The 20,237-nt window shown below is 46.9% G+C and overlaps 1 protein-coding gene across 2 annotated transcripts in view; it reads left to right on the forward strand.

The window, feature by feature from the left end:
• LOC119464248 (toxin Tbo-IT2-like) overlaps window positions 1-19,437 on the forward strand; it is a 328,743-nt gene extending 309,306 nt beyond the window's left edge. For both annotated transcript variants that reach the window (XM_037725160.2, XM_049655762.1), the window contains one exon: window positions 16,072-19,437. In XM_037725160.2, coding sequence (XP_037581088.2) covers window positions 16,072-16,213 — 142 coding nt within the window. In that variant the 3' untranslated portion in view covers window positions 16,214-19,437. The remainder of the gene's footprint in view (window positions 1-16,071) is intronic.
• The last annotated feature ends 800 nt before the right edge of the window (window positions 19,438-20,237 follow it).

Here is a 20,237-nt window from a genome sequence, read left to right on the forward strand (position 1 = left end):
GAATCTGCGGCTGCCACCAACTTATTTGTCCGAAGATTCACGGCATGCCCCGCGGTAAAACGCGGGAGCGACGCAGGGTGAAAGAAGCTGCAAAGCGTCAAATCCTGCCGTGAAAATTTTTGGCTCCTTTACGGTCTCTTCGATCATCCGTGTCGCATTCGTTGACACTCGCGTCCTTTCCGGCCCAGATGACCTTGAAGGCGCAGTCGACCGCCAATTACGATTACATAATCACGTTGTCGTCAACTGTGAGGTATGGGTCAGCCGTCGCCCTCACTGCTAAGTTACAAGCAGCGCACGAAATGAGCGATTCATGAAGCAGCACAGCAGGGCTGTGACGCTCTCTGACGTCGGCACGCTGGTCAAGCACGTCGCTAGCGCTGCCGCGTGGTACGACGTTCTAGTAGTGCCTATAAAATTTGAAGAATCTTAAGAAAATGTGGCCCCTGGAAGCTGATATTACCCTAAGATTATTTGATACCTGGACATGCTTTGTTAGTGTGGAAGTTAAAATCTGCGTTCAATACATGTGCCTTAACGTACATACTCATACGACTACTTCATCATCATCAGCCATTTTTTATGTCCGCTACAGAACGAAGGCTTCTTGCGTGAGCAGATTCCACTTGCGCCTGAACATTTCCTAATTTCATCACCCTACCTAGATTTCTGTAGTCCTCGACTGCGCTTCCCTTTCCTTTGTCACTCAATCTGTAACTTTAATGGTGCTACGGTTATCTTCCCTGCCCATTACGTGGCCTGCCCACCCTCATTTCTTTTTCTTATTGCCCGCTTTCTTCCTGTCTCTTAACGTTACGCTTAAGATTTTTTGTTCCATCGCTCTTTACGCAGTCCTTAAATTGTTCTCGAGCTTCTTTGTTAACCTACAAGTTTCTGTCCCACATGTTAGCACCGGTAGAATGCAATGATTGTACGCTTTTCTTTTCAACGACAGTGGCAAACTCCCAGTCCCGATTTGGTGATGTCTTGTACTTCATTCAAGCCTTATTGTTATTTTCTGATTGGACATTGCTTCGTTAGTTCTGGGATCGAAACATGGGCCTTGCAGTACTAATAAAGCAGTTATTTACTAAGCCTTATTGTTGTTGTCTGAATGGATGTTTACATTTGTCCAGCAAGATATGTCCGTCTAATCCAGTAGTCCAAACCATACAGCTGTAGCTAATTGAAAATTCTGCCACTGGCAGTTTCTTTTTATGTGTTCGAAATTTAAATAGAAAATACGATCGGCGCAGCCTTCGTACGCAGAATTTGCACAAACCCGATAGACCTGCCAGTATTGTCCACAATACTGCTCTGTTTGAACATGTGCTCTTGCACCACTATTGGTGTTGCTGCTGCCGATTTTTTTTTTTTCATGCATCAGCGTCTTACGCCGTACGTAACCTTTTTCTATTGCGACGTCACGTGGGAGTAAAGCCAAGAAAAGGCAGAAGAAGCCTTAGTGCCTCTTTAGTCCACTTACGCCAGACTCCAAGCCGAGCCGTTCTTAGGGAAGAGCCTGTCCACCCACCATCAGCCTTGAACTATTCGATCATTTTTGGCCGTGTACGCATACTTGCTACTTCAATCAATTTTCAGCCGCCCACGTCTACGCAAGCCTCCTAAGCTGTCATTACGCTGCATAACGCCATTATTTTTCACGCGTATCATATCGTGATGCATTTGCACATTCTCACATGTCAAATTCCCCACTTCTTTTTCACTCAAACGATACACATCATTGTGTTGACTGAAATGCAGCCGATGCTGTTAAAATATCGAATTTTGGAACAGGACTTTAGACATTTCAGTAGACTAAATAAAATAAAGCCAGACGTTATCAGGCGTATAAAATTATACACAAAAAAACGTATTCACGAATAAATTGTTTAAGGGACGCGGCCAAAGTAATATAACCGCCTTGCTTTTTTTCTGTATAAAAGTTTTTGACGCTTTTTGAACATGGTAAGGAGACAATCTCGATCTGTAGACAATGCTGCCACGAACATGTGAGCCAAATCTTATTCCCCTTCAAGCAGGCGGGAGTCTGCAATCTTGCATTAAAGATCGCTCGCTCTCTCTTGCGGCTTAGACCCGCCTCCAATGCCCCGCCTATGACGTCATAGGCAGACACGACCGCCCATATATAGATAGATGTCAGTTGTTCGGCAATTATTCGTGATCATAAATTAGTTTATAAGAGAGAGAGAGAGAGAGAGAGAAGTCATAGGGGAAAGGCAGGGAGGTTAACCAGGCTGAGCCCGGTAGGCTACCCTGCACTGGGGAAGGGGGAGAAGGGATTGAAAGAGGAGAAGGAAGAGAGAAGTTCACAGTTCACACCTTGCACATGTACAGTCAAGCGTTCATAGCTGATTTTCATCACAGGCGGTCATACAGGCTTGTGCACTTCAAAAAACGCAGCAGCGCCTTTGTAGCCCTGTACATAGAAGACGCACGAGGCCACGGGCCCAAGATCTTCTCCTCCGTAGAAGGCCTGTCGTCTAAGTGCCCCAAAGCAGTCCGAAGGGCAATCCTCTCTTCTTCGTATCTAGGACAGTCACATAAGATATGTCTGGTGGTTTCCTCAATACCACATGTGCTGCAGTTGGCACTGTCCGCCATTCCAATTAGGAATGAATAGGAGTTTGTAAAAGAAACTCCTAATCGCAGGCGGCACAGTAAGGTTTCATCATGTCGTTTAAAACCGGGTAAAAGTTGCAATTGCATCTGTGGGTCCATGGCATATAAGCGCCGGTTAGTAAACTCTAGGTGTATTCCATTTTCTTAGAGTTATAGAATGGGCAAGACTGCTGAGGTGCCGCGCTGCATCCGTTCTTGACAAAGGTATTGGTATTCTTTCATATTGGGCATGTGCTTCACGGGCAGCTTTGTCGGCACATTCATTGCCAGTGATGTTGCAGTGCCCTGGTAGCCACTGAAATACAATGTCGTGGCCTCTGACCACCGCTTGATGGTAGCGTAATCGTATCTCTGCTACCAATTGTTCATGTGGGCTGCGGCGCAGAGCTGATAAAAGTGACTGTAGGGCTGCCTTCGAATCAGCAGAATATAGCCCAATTATTTGGTGATTTTTCGTGCACATAAAGCACAGCGCTACGGAGGGCGGCAAGTTCAGACCCTGTCGATGTTGTGACGTGGCTGATCTTGAATTTCTTGCAGAATGATGCCGACGGAATAACTACTGCACCAGTAGAGCTGGTCAGAGTCGAAGATCCATCTGTATAAATGTGAATACGATCAGAGTAGGAATCATGCAGCAGATGTAGAGCAGCTTGATTCAGGGCACAAGTTGGCAAGTCGGACTTCTTTGTAACTCCCGGAATGGAGAGCCGCACTTCTGGCTGCCGGAGACACCATAAAGGACAAGGTGGTCTTGCTGCAGGCGTGAAGTCTGATGGAAGAGAAGATCGATAGGAGGTTACAATGCCTGAAAAGGTTGCATCTGGTCTACTTTCTGGGAGAGAAGCAAGGCGTTGAGACTGTAGTCGGGAAAGGTGTCGAAGATGATTTCGAAGGGTGTCTGTGGCGACATACGTTCTGATGGGATGTTCCCTGGCGATGGCAATTGTTGCAGCTGTTGAAGCGCATCGCGGTAGGCCAAGACAAGTTCTAAGTGCTTGAGCTTGCATGCTCTCAAGCACTCTGAGGTTTGTCCTCCGGGCGCTTGACAACACCGGGGTGCTGTAACGCAAGAAACCCATAAAGAGTGCTTTGTATAATTGCAGCATAGAGTGCACCGATGGTCCCCATGCTTTTCCGGCGATGGCTTTGAAGAGGTGGCTGATCGAGAGGAGTCTTTTCCTTAGGTAGGATACATGAGGGCTTCAGGAGAGGTCACGGTCAACAGTGATCCCTAAAAACCGATGGTTCTTTTTGTACAAAATAGGCTGGCCATTAATAGACACAGGATATTCGGCCATCGATTTTCGCGTAAGGCGACTAATGCGCATTTCTCTGTTGAAACGCCGAGACCTTGTCTCTGAAGATAAGTAGATGTCCTCGTTGCAGCCTTTTGTAACCTTGCGCGAACTTGCGGGCGAGTTACTCCGGAAGCCCAGATGCAGATGTCATCTGCGTAAATTGACAGACTGACAGGCTGTGGCAAGGATTCCGCCAACCCAATCAGAGCCAGGTTGAACAAAACTGGGCTTAAAACACCACCTTGTGGAACCCCACGGTTGGTATAGTGGTCGGTAGTTTGACCATCTTCAGTGACTACAAAGAAGCTCCTTTGGGTCAAGTAGCTACGAATCCACCGAAAAGTGCGGCCTCCGATTTCAGCAGCCACGAGTGCGTCAAGAATTGCTTCATGGGAGACATTATCATAAGCACCCCTCACGTCTAAAAATAGCGCTACAGAGATGCGTTTGGATGATTTTTGGTGTTGAATCGACGACACGAGATCAATGACGTTGTCGACCGACGAACGACCACGTCGAAAGCCTGTCATCGCGTCTGGATAAACATTGTAATGTTCAAGAAACCACTCGAGGCGCGTGAGGATCATCCTTTCCATCAACTTGCCAACGCAGCTGGCGAGAGCAATAGGCCGATAGGATTTCAGTTCAAGGGGAGACTTTCCTTGCTTTAAGATCGGTACAAGACGGCTGCGCTTCCACTCAGGGGGAACAACACCGTCACTCCATGAGACATTGAGATGATGCAGCAGGATCTCTCGTGCTTCATGATCAAGGTGGCGGAGAGCAGCATATGTTACGTTGTCGGGTCCGGGCGAAGAGGAACGCCTGCAAATGGCTAAAGCAGCCTCCATTTCTTCCATGGAGAAAAGTTCATCCATTGCCGAAACTTGCATGAGGGGAACTTCGTACAATTCAAGATCCTTTTGTAGCATTCTGTTACTTGCAATTTCCGCACAAAAGTCTTCTCCTACATCCACTTCTCGACAGCCTTGGTGGAGAGCCAGTGCCTTAAAGGGGTGGCGTTGCTGAGGAGAAGAGCGAAGGCCCTGGAGAGTTCGCCATACGCGGGAGAGTGCTTTGCGGGGGTCCAACGAGTTACAGAATGAACGCCATCGTTCGTTGTCTAATTTGTCCATGCGACGACGTATTTTCTTCTGCGTGCGCCTGGCCTCCCTAAGGTCTAGAATCGACTTTGTGCGTCTGTATCTCTTCTCGGCACGCCGACGTATTGCACGAAGCCTTTCTAGTTCAATGTCGAAGTCTGTGCGAGCAGGTGACCATGAGAAACAGCGCGTCGCAGCATGCATCGCGTCCGCAATCACAAGCTCTATGCTACGTGCAAGGCCTCTCTGGCATTCGGCGTTCACCGAGGCTTGAAATGCCGGCCAATCAATTGTTCGAGAGACCATAGGGGAAAACATATTGCTTAGACCTTTGATGGCAACGTAAGTAGGAATATGGTCACTTCCGCGCGTTTCCAAGTCAGTAAACCAGTGGACGCTCGAGGTAAGGCATCGCGACACCAAAGTAAGGTCTAGGCAGCTGCTATACGACGACCCTTTCAAGAAGGTTGGACTGCCATCATTCAAAAGGCAGAGGTCATGGTCCGAAGCAAAAGATACAAGAGTCTGACCTCTTGAATTGGTTCTTGTACTTCCCCAAAGTGGATGATGGGCGTTGAAATCCCCTGTGATAATCCAAGGACTGGAGGTCGACGTCAAAACATTTCCAAGCCTTGTGTAGTCTAAACGGCTTGATGGGGAAATGTAGCCGGCGACGAGTGTGAAGGAGAGACTCTTCTTCTTTATGCTAAGGCACACATACTGGTTGTCGTCATGAGGAGGCACGACCTGGGCCACGTAGGTGAGCTCTTTGCGAACATAAACGAGGACCTTGCTGATTTTGTCACAGGTGGCGGAGGTAAAAGCTTCGTATCCTGATAATCTGAGGATATTTTTCACGTTTGGTTCACAGATGACTAGCACCGGAAACCGATTGACATATACAAATTGGCGAAAATCAGAAATACGTGATATCAGGCCTCTCGCATTCCACTGAAGAATTGAGGCATTCTTGACGTCTTCTTGAAAAGGTCGCGTCTGCAGAAGTGGGCGGGCCATGTTTCTAATGTAAGCTTTCAAGTACAGGAGCGAGAGCATCCAGTACTTGTAAAGCGCATCGAGCAGTCGAAGTTCGTGCATTTCCCAAAAGCGTGCGAATCGCAGCTATTAATGACTTCAGCAGAATAACCACCTGCACATCCTGTTCAGGCAGCTTGTCGGAAGCAAGAGGTACGTCCGATGAAGGAGACGTACGTCGCTCAAGCTCAGCAGGTGGGCGTGCATTTGGCAGTGCAGGCCAGGCAACGTCATAAGCACTTTTCTGGGCTTCTTTGTCATTCAATACGTTGCGTCTGGTCTCGCGCAAGGACTGCTGTTTCTCAATTCGAGAAGATGACGCTGCTGGACTAGATTGGCGCTGAGGGGGGTTTTTCGCGTTCTTTGGGGAACGTCTGCGGTGGCGGCGGGAGCGTCGTTTTTTCACAGAAACGGCTGCTTCCCGGTGCGTAGAGCCTTCCCTTACCATCTCCTTAAGTATACTCCACTCCTTCTTGATTCGGGGGCAAGTTTTCGATGTGGCTTCATGAGATCCCTTGCAGTTTCGGCACTTAAATTCAGTTGCTTGGCAGGATTCCGTGGTATGGAACCCAGCACAGCGTGCACATACTGCAGCGTGATTACAAACACCTCTGACGTGACCCAACCGAAGGCACTTGTGGCACTGCAGAGGTTTCGGAATGAACGGCTTTACGGGGTGGCGAAAATGGCCGACCTTGACATTAGATGGTATGGTGTCGCCCTTGAAGACTATCTTCACACACCGTGAATTGCCAATCCGAGATACCTGGATGATGGTACTATCAGGAGTGGCTGTCTTGACTAGGATAGGCAAGTCTTCATTCGGTATTGCTACATCTACGTCATAGATGACGCCTATCGCTGTATCCTTGTCGACAGTAATGTGGGAGCGCACTTTGATCCCGTTCAGATCGGTTACTGTACGCAAGATGTCAAACGCGGTTGCATGCGTGACATCTACGGCGAGAATGTTCTTGCGAGTGTTAATTCTTATGTCGGTGATTTCATTGGGAACTAATCTTTCAAGGAAGGCGGAGACAGCTTGCCTATTCAGATGCCGCAGATTGTCCGAGGATACCACCGGCATGAAGAGTATGGCGGGGGCTCGAGGACGGCTCATGTTCTGCACTGTAGATGTACTTGCAGGCGAAGGTGTCCTGAGGCTCCTCCGCTTCGCCTTGCGGCTTCGTACGGCTTCGAAGCCGTCTTCGGAGTCTTCTCCGCTGGCCGAGTAGAGTTCCGTGCTGTCACTGGCGGCATCGTCCATTTCACTGTTACGCTTCCGCGACGGCACCGCGGAACGCGAGGTCAGGTCGGGAGAGAACCGGGCAGTGTCGACGTTCATCACTGCCGGCGGGGGACCGAAGTCCCGTAGCTAAAACCGAAAAAACCGAAAATCAGCAGGAGACGGGAAAGCACCAGTCAACTAGAGACACACTTCCTCGTCGTCCTCAAAACAATTTCTGAGAGATTTCTGTTGGGCTATTTGGGGTAAGTAGCATTTTGGTCCTCATTAAAAAAACTGCTATAACGCCGCAGGGAAGTTACGCCTAAGTGCCGTAAATGTCTATGTCATTCGAAGGCAGCACCCTCTCGACGATGATAACTCAAAGTTGTCGAAATTCAGCCAATCTTTTGAATTGCAGTTCCTTATAGTCGACACTAATTGAGTTATACTGGTGTATTGCTGAGAAGTTCGACAAATGGCCGAAAGGGAAATGGCCAGGATTCCTAGACGTGGTCGCTCTCCGGCGTATTTGTCAGATGCCAATCTTGAAGGGTTTCCATTAGCGTTCCGCTAAGATAAAATGGTGTGTTTAGAAGGCTTGTGGATAGTCTGCGCTCTCCATATGTCCGTTCTTGCGCAATGCATGGTTACTATACTCTTTATTTTATGTTTTTCTTTTAATCTCCGTATGCCTTGCGGGAAATCCTCCCCAAAATAAGGAAATAGTCCGTATTCATAAGGTCCTTTTCAAATATTCGAGCGGGAATATCGTCATTGAATGGTATACACTCACTCCAGTGTGTTCTCGGTTTTGAAGAAAAGGTGTTGCAGTGATTAGTTCCTGTTATTATCTTGTTTTGTCGCAAATCAACAATTAGTTAGTAAATCAAGTGCTAGGGTGAAGAGTGTAAGAAGTGCCGGCAAGCGGAAAATTTGCGTTCCCATACGTCGCCCACTGTCCACGATCAATACACGGATATCGTCCTTCCGAAACCGGTCACGCCAGAGCGTCCCGAAGCACAAGCGAGTCAATAATTTCCTGGAAACAAAAGGATGTGGTGGGCTACAGGCGCACTCCTATACTTCTGAGGAAAGAGACGCCTCCTCCCCTCCACAGACAACAGGCACCTCCACTTATATGTCTTCTCTCTCTCTCTCTCTCTCTCTCCCTTTCCTTTGAACAGGAAGCAATAACCTTCCTTTTTTTATATTGCTAGTGCTCCATCGTCACATCCCTCGCATCCCACTGCAGGCCGCACCGCAGCATCACAAAAATAAACAAAATGAGCAGTCATTGTGGGAGCGTCGCTTGCCATAAATAGGCACTGTCCTCTCTACTTTCTGGTCGAGAGTCGTCATCTCTTCTCCCTTCCCTACCGAAAGCGTACGATTCGTGGGTGAAAGAATGTCCGCTTGAACCTCCACGTCGTCGTTCGTATAAACAAAGAACTGCAGTACACGAAGTGATCCATTGTCCCCTCGCGGACGGGGGACGCCGGCATGTCGACGACATCGATGCGGCCTCTGAAATGCCACCCCGTTCGTTCCTGCTATGGCTGTCCGAAACGTTCGATGCTTCATCGTTCGCGAGGCTTCTGTTTAGGACAGGGCCGACGAACAGAATGGGGCCTCGTTTTCGTCTCATGTCGGTCGATTCTTATCGCCCACGCGTTTAACTTTGCTGCGCGGTTGACTTCCCTCCGCGTTGGACGGACGCTTCCGAGAGTTTGAACGGGGCCTGAGGAATGGTCATCGCCATAGAGTTTTGATCAAAACACACCAGTAAGAGCTCTGGCGCTTCCATCGTTCAGCCACCATAAAAGGATGAGTGGCGCATGGGTTTGTGTAATCTTCTTGCTTCTTGCGGCGCTATTTATCCCGCTCTACATTTCCACATTTGTAAGCAATTGTTGTTTTCTAAGCACCGCCAGGCGATAAGTTTCTGCGCAAATGCATAATCACTCTGAATCATTGCAATTATACCGCAATCGTTTGTTTATATTGAACAATTTCTAACGCCGCCAAGCCATTTCCAGCCATATGGATGAATTTTAATCAAATGCATGTAATACCGACAATTCTAGTGCTAGCTAAAACGTCATACTTGCATCTCCTGTAGTCACTGGTGCCACGGCTTCATTTCTTAATTTTATTAGGATAGCAATTATGCCAGCACTTTAGACAAAATTTTGCCGTCGCCGTGATGTCCCGCATAAATTATTCCAGGTGCGAGGAGAATGCACGGCAGGCGCGCAGTATGCTGCGGGTTTGTAGGGCAAACGTGCGAGGGGGAGCGGATATGTACAGTATGGCGGCTTGATGCGCGCAGTCTTCTCGCGCGCCCAATGCTGGAGATCAGGAAATCGAGCGCGCGTCTCCTCCTCTAAGCCGGCCGTGGTTATACGCATGGCTATCCGCGTCTCTGAGCGCTCTGGGAGCGCTTACACGGCCCACGCGCCCTACGTTGAAGCTTACCTGCGGAGGATCGATGCTGCAGGGCTAAGAGCAAGCCGAGTTGGACGGTGGCTTTTCGTGCGCTGTTGTTGCGCGCTGTCTTCACACGCACCTGGTGTTTGTGGTCCCGTAATCCTGAGTTGTGGAGACACGGCACAACTGAAATGGCGAAGCCAGCGGCAGCGCGGAGCGTTTGTGTTGGACGAGCACGTACGCCCTCCGTTGCTGGCACTTGTCCTCACGCCAGCGTTTGACAGCGAGTGATCGCGGTCATCGAGTGAGGCCTGTTTATGTTTGTGAGTGCGCGCGTGGCACCATGCTTGTTAAGTGAGTAAGCGAACATTTGCTGTAATTTATACGGCTTATAAAGGTGTTTTGTCGAACACGTTGATATCGCTATCAGTGCTTCCCTGTCATGCGAAACTGTGACTTTCTTTTTCGTAGGAAACTTTATGATCATCGCCACGCAAGCACTGCATGCTTCAGACATAGATTTTTTTGCACATATTAGTGGACGGAACCCCGTAACTGATATCCGCGGGGTCAGCAAGGTTGTTTTTTTTTGTATCATGGGAGTGATGAATAGCACAATCATGAATTTGCATAAACCTCCTCGTGCTTTCAAACGGCTTTCCGACTTTCTACATTGGAAGTTTTCTACAAGATATCGCGTTATAAATGCAACGATTTGGCAACGATTCTGAATTTTCGCAGAGGCTTGCTGCCTAGCTGTGTTTGGAAAACTATCATTGCCGAAAAATTTAGAAAGCTAATGCGTAATAAATAACGCTACAGGAGAATGATTGAAGCCGCAAGCACAGAGGTCAGTCAAATCCATTTACGACCCCTGGATCCCTTGGTAGCTGAGCATTCGGTACATCAGAGTCTCCTCCGGCAGTTATTGTTTGGTGAACTTGCTCATTTTACTTGTTATTGTTTAGTGAACGGGTTCTTGTTATTGAGGGTTGTTTGAGACAGGACGGCATCACGTCGCAAGTTGCGATAGCGACGCGTGCTGCAGTGGTCGCTAGCCTTTCGATCGCTAAGCGCCTCATACTAGCTGGGCCCTTTCCCGGGAGAAAAGAGCCGGGCGTAGGTTGTTGAGACGCCCATTGAACGTCAGCATTAAGGAACATTGAACGAAATGCAAAGACTGGGTGAAATAAGAAACAAATAAATATCATTCCCGCTTGGACGGCTGTACTTCCAGAGTTGCTGCGGACCCACGGTCGAAGCCATATATAGCGTGGGAGGCGACCGGAGCGCAAATTCCATTTGCTGGCCCCAACAGCGCAGCGCCACTTCGACGACCGACACGTATTTGGTCTTTCCGGGACGGTTGTTCGATGTTCCCAATAAGGTGTCCACAAATTTAGTTGTTCGAAGACGTGTCCTCTTCTCTTATTTTTTTTCTGTGTCTACGTGTCCCTCGCTTTGCAGAGTGCAAAGAATTTATATCGCTTTATCAGCAAACACGTCCGAAAAGACGGGGCGGGATGGCTGGAGTACGCGTAAGTGTTAAAGACGGTGGCGGTCGTTCAACCATCCGCAGCGTCCATCTTCGTAGTGTGTATGGAACACGGGCAAAACATGTTTGCCGTCGCTTTCCTGTGTTCGGATTTTTTTTTTCTTTGGGGATTCAAATACAAACACAGTGGAACGCGGCAGCGCTTCAGAAGCTCGGCATGTCCTTCCTCCTGCAGTAACAATTGCGTTGTTTATCTGCATTAGTCTTCGTGGCGTCCATTTGGCTACTGACATGGGCAAACATAACTTCTCGAAGCGAAGTGGTGGGACCTCATCCTCAACTGTTTTGTTCTCAAGCGACCTCTTTTCTTCTTGTCCAAGATAGATAGATAGATAGATAGATAGATAGATAGATAGATAGATAGATAGATAGATAGATAGATAGATAGATAGATAGATAGATAGATAGATAGATAGATAGATAGATAGATAGATAGATAGATAGATAGATAGATAGATAGATAGATAGATAGATAGATAGATTAGATAGATAGATAGATAGATAGATAGATAGATAGATAGATAGATAGATAGATAGATAGATAGATAGATAGATAGATAGATAGATAGATAGATAGATAGATAGATAGATAGATAGATAGATAGATAGATAGATAGATAGATAGATAGATAGATAGATAGATAGATAGATAGATAGATAGATAGATAGATAGATAGATAGATAGATAGATAGATAGATAGATAGATAGATAGATAATCTGCTGTTGTCCAAATGTTTCTAGCTCAGGTAATTCCTGCACACGAGTTTGGTCCACAACTCTCGCCAGTTTTTATGCATCTGTACATATATTAATAAATTTTATTAGTCACGGTGCAACAAAAAAAATCGCTTCATGGAATGCGCATTTCGGCTTCAAGTTTTGGCAATAATACTTTTCAAAAGCGAATTAGCGTATATCTTATTCTACTCTACTGTTCTCCTGTTTCGCCTGGCGTGTATACTTATTAACTATATGCCTTTCGTTTTGTTTTTTTTACTCCTTTGGAGATGCCTACGATAGACGAGACACAATTTCCCAATGGATGTAAACCGAGCATCCAATAAGTTCACTAACGTGGCAATAAGTCATTGCGACATCAGGAGAAAGGGTCGTGAAATTCCACGTGCCCAACGTTCAGAGCCTCAAAACATTCACGGCATGCCGCGCATGCACCCACCACTACAGATCGCGCGGTGCGACTGCGATTATTGGATGTCGTATACGTCGATAAGCCACTGAAGCTGTTGTCTCCTTTAATTTTTTTTTTTTATTCCTCGCGAACGATACAATAGGTTTCAAACATCGCACCGTAACCCTTGCCACGCCAAACATTTTGCTCTTCAGTGACAAAGTTCTATCCTCGCAATGCAATAAAACGCGGCACTAAGCGAACCGCACCCGGCGACTGGACTTTTAAACGGCACCTTTTCACGTGCGCGATGCAATCACGCTGAGCTCCCGTGCGGCATTTCGAGAGCATCGCAGTATTTCGACATCCGAAATTAAATTTCTTTGCGCTGGTTCGTTTCTGTTTGCGACGCACAAAGCGCCTTTTGACACTCTGACAAAGCGAATTTCATAACCAGCCTATACGCTGGCGATGCAAGGCTTTGGCCCTGGATTGCAAGCCGATTCGAGAGGTTGTAAAACCAAAAAGAAAGCGCTAAAATGAACATGCGAACTGAACGGAGGCTGCCACCTGAACGGCTTGCAGTCTATGAGAAACGCATTCGCGCGACATCCATGCTGACTACCTAAGAACGCGTTGTTTATTAGCAATTTGGGAGCACGAGAGATGAAGTATTTCTAATCTACATGCAAGCTATCGGGGAACAGAAATATCGACCGCCTCTTTCTTGACAGGATTCTGGCGTTATCAGATTGTTTATTTCGAAATGCCGATTTTTTTTTTTTTTTTTTAATATCGAGGCATGGGGAAGTGACGTGGACGTGGAAGAGGGGACGTTTGGATAGGTATTTAGGTCTCGCCGGTTGTGTCAATTCGTGTCGGCTTCATATGTCTATACCTCGTTGGCCTTGGCGCATTTTTACCTTATCGATACGTGAGAAACCTTCAGCAGCACGAGAACACCGCTTTTTCAGTTCGTGTCGCTTGCGGGACATGCCCAGATAATGTGGATCGAGGTCGGCGCGAGCCGACCCGTACGCTTTGCATTGTGGTGTGTCAACGGATGCAGTTCAATACGTCCAGACGTAAGCCACCGTATCAATGTGCTGACTACTTCGGAACAAGACCTTTAAAAAAAGTGAAGGACGAACGCAACACTGGCCTCTCTCTGCGATCTCCAATTACCCCTGTCTTGCGCTAGCTGATTCCAACTTGCGCCTGCAAATTTCCTAACTTCATCACCACACCGAGTTTTCTGCCGCCCTCGACTGCGCTTCCCTTCTCTTGGTATCCATTCTGTACTCTAATGGTCCACCGGTTATCCATCCTACGCATTACATCGACCTGCCCAGCTCCATTTCTTCCGCTTAATGTCAACTAGAATATCGGCTATCCCTGTTTGTTCTCTGATCCACACCGCTCTCTTCCTGTCTCTTAGCGTTAGGCCTAACATGTTTCGTTCCATCGCTCTTTGTGCGGTCCTTAACTTGTTCTCGAGCTTCTTTGTTAACCTACAAGTTTCTGCCCCATATGTTAGCACCAGTTGAATGCAATGATTGTACATTTTTCTTTTCAATGACAGTGGTAACCTCCCAGTCAGGATTTTGCAATGCCTGCCGTATGCAGTCCAACCCAATTTTATTATTCTGTAAATTTGTTTCTCATGGTCAGGGTCTCCTGTGAGTAATTGACCTAGATAAACGTAGTCCTTTACAGACTCTAGAGGCTGACTGGCGATCCAGAATTCTTGCTCCCTTGCCAGGCTTTTGAACAATATCTTTGTCTTCTGCATATTCATCTTCAACCCCACTCTTACACTTTCTCGATTAAGGTCCTCAATCATTTGTTGGTAATTCATCTCCATTGTTGCTGAATGGGACAATGTCGGCTGCAAACCGAAGGTAGCTGAGATATTCGCCGTTGATCCTCACTCCTAAGCCTTCCCAGTCTAAGAGCTTGAATACTTCTACGCATGCAGTGAATAGCATTGGATAGATTGTGTCTCCTTGCCTGACCCCTTGCTTGATAGGTATCTTTCTACTTTTCTTGTGGAGAACCAAGGTAGCTGTGGAATCTTTGTACATATCTGCCAAGATTTTCACGTAAACTTGGAATATGCATAGTTTATTCACCATTGACTGCCGCGTGGAGAATAAATAAATCTGACAGGCAGCATTTTCCCAGTCATATACCTCCCGCCCCTTTCATATCCGTCCCGGTCCATCTGTTTGATTCTTCGCGTCTATATAATATATCAGTAGAACTGTATGTTCGTATCCCGTACACGATGACAAAACAGAAGGCATGCCCGTCCTACAAAGATGGTATCTGCAAGGAGAGGACGCCTGGGGCTTTTTCCCATATAGCGATTTTTTAAATCTTTCGCGCGATGTACTTATATTGCAAGTTCGCTATCAACTCGCCGCAGTGAAAAATGTATTGTACAATGTTCTTCTCTTTTTTGTCTAAACTTACGGTGCCATCAGATGTCTTTGAGCAGTTTATTAGTGACAACATTTGGCAGGATTTTTTAAAAAACAGCGAAGATGCTCTAGCTAACCGTAAAAAGTGCCGCTAAAAAACTTTTGTAACTTGTTTATCGGTTGTAATAATAGCATTTCACATGCATTTTAAAAAACACACGATGTTATAGTATATATCATGCTTTGGTGGGGGAGCTTTTGAAGGTGCTTTATTTGTCCCCTGTCTCCAGGTGTTTATCGTCATCCTGGTATTTGGCAGGCCAACCAACAAAGCCGCTATATCCGAGAACGATGTTTCCTTGACGAATTGTATAGTGCGCGATGTTGGGCGCACTTTTAAAGTTTAATGATATCCGTCGCAACGACCACCCATCTTGGTTAACGATGTTCGCAAGGCAGCTTCTACGACACTTACAGTCAAACGCCCTTTGAAAAATGAGGGTGTCACTCGCACTAGCTGCCCTTTTCAATCCTTTGAAACTTTGTTGATAGGAATAGTGGCAGTATTACATAATTGTTTTTTTACCACAGAAGCGAATGCTATCGAGGTCGCTGTCGAGGTTTCACGGCGCCTACGTAATTGCCCGACATGGCGCATAGCACTCACGCTCATATATATATATATATATATATATATATATATATATATATATATATATATATATATATATATATATATATATATATATATATACATACAGGCACACACGTTAGTGAAGCGTTGAATCTCAGGATCCGGTAGGGAAACAGGTCAACGAATAGAAGCACGTAGGAAAAATACCACGATTTTAGTGAAGTTTCGGCCAGGGACCAGCCTTCACTCGGGGCCACATCAACCGATTAATCGCCATTAAATCATTTATTGAAAAATTGTACAGTTAGAATTGCCCCGCACAGGAACACCACTGTTAATAAGTCACCTCAAGCACCTGTCGAAAGGATTCCGCAGTGCTATAGTTCACCTGCCGAGGGGGGGAGGCGCCGCTCCTTAAAAAAATGGAGAGGAGGCTGGGCCCCCTCGGGCCCCTCCTGACTTTAAGCACTGATTCGTGGATGCTTTCGCGGTTCTTGTGGCACTCAGAGGCCACTTCTTCCGCAGTAAGTGTAGTGACTGAAAATGGTTCAGGGTAATCTTTCCTGACGCTTTTGCCGCTTGTTTCTCGCAGGAGGAGCTGCATTCGTCGTGGGGGCAGTTGCGACCACCGCCCGAACGATTGCTGCTACAACTCATCGTGCCGATGCAACCTGTGGGGTACCAACTGCCGGTGCCAGAGGATGGGCCTGTTCCAGAAATGGGGCAAGAAGTGAGGCGCCCCCTAGGGGGCACCGTTGACAGCCTGCGACCACCGTACATAGGACGACGGACGGCTTTCGAAAACATGTGAAAGAGCAGAAATGAAGGAGGCAGAAGAAGAGAGAGAAAAAAAAAGAAGAAAAACACAGCCACCGCTTCTCTGTCTCTGTGGTACATCGTAGTTCCTCAGCCGTAGTTGTTTCGTATCGTTGTTTTTCTTTACTACGCGACTAGAAGCAAGCCCCTAGTGTTCTTAGACATAGAGGGCACCACGGGCTGTGTGAGATACGCGTCGTTCGCTGACGTTGCGTGGATTGGATGTTTGTGAACGCGAGGAGGATCGCTGAATCAAATGGGTTTGGTTCTGTCGTTGACTTTCTAGTCTCTCGGTGTGACGCGTGTAGTTTATCGACGCGCGCGATGTTTTGCATCCAGCTGACGTTCGAGCTTTTTGCAGTTCCTCTCCGTCAAGTAGGAAAAGAGCTAGCTACTCCCCCGACGTGTCAAAATGAAGTTTGTATCCCTGTCTATATACTTTTTTTTTTCTGGCTCCCCCAGTTGCGAGTGCTTGGGGAGACCCTATGTAGTGAAAGGCTGTAGGCACGCGAGAGTTTGCCTTCTCAGTTTCTGAGCCAAAGAACAACAAGCGAATTTGTGCGATTGAGGCGCATCGTAGAGAGCTCGCGTGGCAAGGGAATCGATGTTATTGGCGCCATATAACCTAAACAATTGATGCGCCCGAACTCGCCAGTTCTAGTTTGACACACGAATGCATTTACCGTTTTCATGCGTGATTACGTGTAATCATGGCTGTGCTGTGCGTGCCATTGTTGTATTTCCCAACCCGAGCCGCAGCACGAGAGTTTGAGGATGCGTGGCGCACATCCAAAGCTTCCCAATGGCATCTAGATGTTTTAACTAGCCGCGTTTTTTGCCTTTACTCTTTGAGGACAGCTACAGTATTCGAGTGTAGCAGCAGGATTAGCGAACAGGAACTCTTTCATACCGGCCTTAAGAGATCCTTGTGCGTTCAACGTAATTTCAAACTGCTGAAAGCTAGGCTTAGTAACGTTTCGCGGTGCTCGAGCAGCCCGTTTTGATAGCTGGCTGTTTTTGTGCATTCGGCGTAACGGAGGGCAGCTACAGTACGCTCATCCGACCCTTTGGGGCTTGCCGTGTTCTCAAACAGTAATTGTCACCTGTCGTGCGTGCATTTTCTTTAATACTCTGCGCTCGCTACTTTTCTGTCAAGAACGCTGTGTCATGCTGCGCTTGCATGCCATTCGTGACCTAAAGTACCAGCCGCACAGCGTTAAAGTAAAAGGAACGGTCCGCAAAATAGACGGTGATAATTGTATGGGACAAGTTAAGCCAAAAAGCTTGCCAACTGTTCGTAGAGTGTAGTCGTATTGGAATACGCTTACAATGTGAACTGCCTTTACAAAAGCAGCATGCAATCCACCATGAAAGTATGTTGTCTATTCAAAAAAGAAAAAAGGGGTGGGGGGGCAGGAAGGAATCAACAGCATCGGTTGTTCCAGGACGCTATGGTGTCACAACCTACTAATGATAATAACTGCAGATTGTGAATAGCATCCTTCTCACATTCTGTACACGGCAGAACGGTGGAACAATCTTCGAGGTTAAGAGCTAGGCCTAACAGCAGCACCGGTTAGTCACAAAGTATCCGAGCTACTTCTGAAACAAACAAAAAAAAGAATCTGCCGGCCCCTTTGAACTAGGTGTCCTGTTCTTGTTACCATAGCGAATAGAGATGAAACAAACGTAATAACACGCAAGAAGCACGAGCGTTCGTAGCTTATTCATCAGAAAACAGAAACATGCATAACCTGGCTCAAGGTTATGAACCGCGCTTCTTTATGACCGCTGTCCTCGGAAATGTCGATTACGTAACGAACTGCATATACTGAACTCCTTAGGTTCAAAGGTGGCCGGTGGCTCGTCAACACGTCGAGTTAAATGAATTGGGCCCGCAAATTAAGAAACGGTGCGAGCTAATGATGACATCTTAAGGCACACGGCAATGTGCGATTGCTGCGAAATATCTACGAACGGAAATACGAAAATATCTACGAACTTCGATTCAAGCTGTCGGCAAGCTGGGCACATTAGCTTGCTCAAATCAGGCCAGCCACGCATACTGTTATCGCAAGCATGAGAAAAAACATAACAAAAAAAAACGATGTTTTCATTCCAAGCCGCAAAAAAAAAAGTTGATGTATTGTTATGAATGTACATACTTGTAAGAAAGGTCTCCGAGTCTTCGTATGTAAATTGCATTTGCGATCACTGTTTGCCTTGTGTGTGTATGTAAAATAGCTATGCTAGTGGTTGTTCTTATTTTTCTTTTTTGGTAGCACTGCGTCTTGTTTCCTTCGGTTCATTTATTCCGGCAGATTTCTGTAGAGCGTAGGTCCGCCTCCTTAATTAATTATGTAGATGTCTCGCCAACCGTTCCTTTATTGAAGACTGTGTTCATTTGGGCTAATGAGCTCGTCCATTGGAGGCTTTTTGTTTTGTTAAAATAAAACAGACAATAGAAAGCGTTGCTGTAAGATTTTTTTTCGTCTGTTTTCCCATATACGTTGTAAGTGTAAACCAAGCTGATTGCTTGAACTGAACTCCGGACTCCCAATTGATTTTGTAAGCAGTGTGTGTAAAACGAGACAAATTCTTGTCCAAGGCCTTCTGATTGCATGTTTGGAAGGACAGGCAAGTTAGCTTTCAAGACGAGAGTTTGTTCAGGCCTTGAAGGCCTGCATGTGCTGCTGCTTAACACCGCCTCGCCGACACGGCTAGGCTACCGCGAGGCTGTGTGTGGCTTTTTTGTATTCATTGTTACGAGCTGTGACGTCGACTCGCACAGATGCAGTCGATTGTGTGTTGTTTCTTGCATGCTGGTTTGTTTGCGAAAAAAACGCAAAATGTTCGTCAAAATCGTTTGTAACGTGAAAACAAACTCCGAAGGAGAACAAAAAAGCACTCAGAAAAAAAATGCCTCGAAGTTGTTGGTGTGTTCAGCAACTCGCATCTATAGAGCATCTATAAGTGACGACTCGTTGTCCTCGATGTGAGTCTGTGTGTTCTTTTTCCCGCAGGTCACTCAGTGTTGGGAACTGCAAATCGAACTTTGTCAAAGTTTTCTGTTTGCTTACCGTTATGCCTTGTAGATAATTGTAATAAAACATTCTTCGTGTCTGCAAGCATAAACTTGAAACCGAGTGTTTAAGATGCTCGTCGAACGGGTACCTGTGGCCTTCACAGATCACGGATTTCACAGTACAGCAAATCCTTGTAGCACAATTATCGGGAGAGAAAATCAACTTTGTTATAGGCGGTTTTTGTTAAAAGCACACAGGCTCTAAAAGAGCTGTATTAACAAGAGAGATGTTTTTCAATGTTGCATGGAGCTAGAGAAACGTTGTACGTTGAAACTACGCTTCGAAAAATAGGGGGCGACATGCAGCGGCGTAGCCAGAAATTTTGTGTTTTTTCGAGGAGGGGGTGCACTTGATGGGCGACGGAATTGGGGAGGGGAGGAGGGGGACTGTGCAGGACGCATACTAGCAGGGAAGGGGTACGTGCCCGGTGAGTGAGTGAGTGAGTGAGTGAGTGAGTGAGTGAGTGAGTGAGTGAGTGAGTGAGTGAGTGAGTGAGTGAGTGAGTGAGTGAGTGAGTGAGTGAGTGAGTGAGTGAGTGAGTGAGTGAGTGAGTGAGTGAGTGAGTGAGTGAGTGAGTGAGTGAGTGAGTGAGTGAGTGAGTGAGTGAATAAACTTTTGCGCCCCCCTGGCTCTTGGCTACGCCACTGGTGACATGACTGTTGACGCCGGTCAGCATGCATCTATCTGCCGGTTAAGCGATATTCACACAGGGGAGCCTTCGACGCGTAGGGGAGCGTGACGTCATTAGCCGTCACGCTGATTCGCGCTGCTCCCCTGCCCACACCAACTGTGCGGCATGGGGGAAGGAAATAAACTAGGAGAGAGCATTACGTCATGCAGCCAGCCTTGGCGAGCG

The sequence above is a fragment of the Dermacentor silvarum genome, chromosome 9 (genome assembly GCF_013339745.2).
Source record: "Dermacentor silvarum isolate Dsil-2018 chromosome 9, BIME_Dsil_1.4, whole genome shotgun sequence".
NCBI lineage: Eukaryota > Metazoa > Arthropoda > Arachnida > Ixodida > Ixodidae > Dermacentor > Dermacentor silvarum.